The sequence below is a fragment of the Manacus vitellinus genome, unplaced genomic scaffold, assembly GCF_001715985.3.
Source record: "Manacus vitellinus isolate BGI_N305 unplaced genomic scaffold, ASM171598v3 scaffold_202_pilon, whole genome shotgun sequence".
Classification (NCBI taxonomy): Eukaryota; Metazoa; Chordata; class Aves; order Passeriformes; family Pipridae; genus Manacus; species Manacus vitellinus.
In genome coordinates, this window is record NW_021939420.1 from 41,364 (window position 1) to 42,572 (window position 1,209).

At 62.9% G+C, this 1,209-nt stretch overlaps 1 protein-coding gene across 1 annotated transcript; it reads right to left on the bottom strand.

Annotated features, from left to right (window-relative positions):
• Positions 1-6: 6 nt before the first annotated feature.
• LOC108643306 (H-2 class II histocompatibility antigen, E-B beta chain-like) lies at positions 7-901 on the bottom strand (the record flags this gene model as incomplete). Its single annotated transcript, XM_029959475.1, is given in 2 exon segments — positions 7-54; positions 632-901. Coding segments are annotated over 2 exon segments (318 nt in total), but the record flags the coding sequence as incomplete, so codon positions are not given.
• Between the last annotated feature and the right edge of the window lie 308 nt (positions 902-1,209).

Genomic DNA, 1,209 nt, shown 5'->3' on the forward strand with positions numbered 1-1,209 from the left:
CGGGGCCGGGCTGGGAGCTCGACGGCACCAGCGAGATGGACACGCTGGGGGGCACTGGGAGGGACGGGGGAGACACTGGGCTCAGCTGGGGGGCACTGGCAGAGACAGGGGAGAGGGCTTGTAGGACATTGGGAGGGATTGGGATGGCAGTGGGAGGGACTGGGAATAGACTGCAGTAGAAGGGGATGGGCTGGTGGGTACTGGGGAGAGAGTTGGGAGATGTGGGAGTGAAGTGAGAACGACTGGGAATGAACTAAGAGGATCTGAGAGTGCAATGAGAGAGACTGAGAATGACTGGTGTGGACTGGGAAGGAAGTGATGGGGACTGGGAGGCTGAGTCGTGGTGAGGGAAGTCTTTGTTTTGGGTCTGCCTGGCAACTGGAGCGTCATCAGAGAGACGCGCTGGGATTGGCTGAGGGGTGTGAGCTCAGTGGCCCCAGTGGGGTGGAGACGCGGGGGGGCACTGGGAGAGACTGGGATGGAGTCCAAAGAACTGGAAGGGGTCCAAAGACCACGGGAAAGGGCACAGGGAGGGCTGAGGGGTCTGGGGTGATTCCCAGGGAGGGTTTGAGGGGTTCCAGGGTCATTCCCGTGGCAGGGGCTGAGGGGACCCGCTCTGCCCCACGCTCACCTCTGCGGTTCACCAGGAACGGGGTGGACACCTCGTAGTTGTGCCGGCAGAGCCTGTCCACCTCACCTCGTTTGTACTCCAGCCTTTCTGGGTCACTGTTCCAGTACCTGGCCTGGATCTCCCCATCCGGGGTGTCCCCCACATAGACCCCCACATCACTGTCGAAGTGCACCAACTGCTCCGGGTTGTGGATGTACCTCAGCACCTACCTCACCCGCTCGGTGCCTTTGATGAAGTGACACTCGTTCTTTACCATCTCCTGGAACACCCCTGTGTGTGCAGGACACGGGTCAGGGCGTGTCCCGTCCCCTCCCCATCATCCCCCAGCCTCCCACAGCAGGGTGGGATCTGAAGGGGACAACACCGGACCCCCCTTTCCCACCCCTTTCTGCTCCACGGACGCCCCAGCACCGGCTCTTGGCTAGGGGGGAACCCCCCCATCAGCCTCCCGGGGACGGACAGGGGGGTTGGGGAACCCCCCACTGCGCAACCAACCCCCAAAACCGCAGGGAACCGCTCCAGGGCTCAAGGGAAACCGAGAGACCCCCATGGCACCCCTCTGTCTGCTCTCCCACACC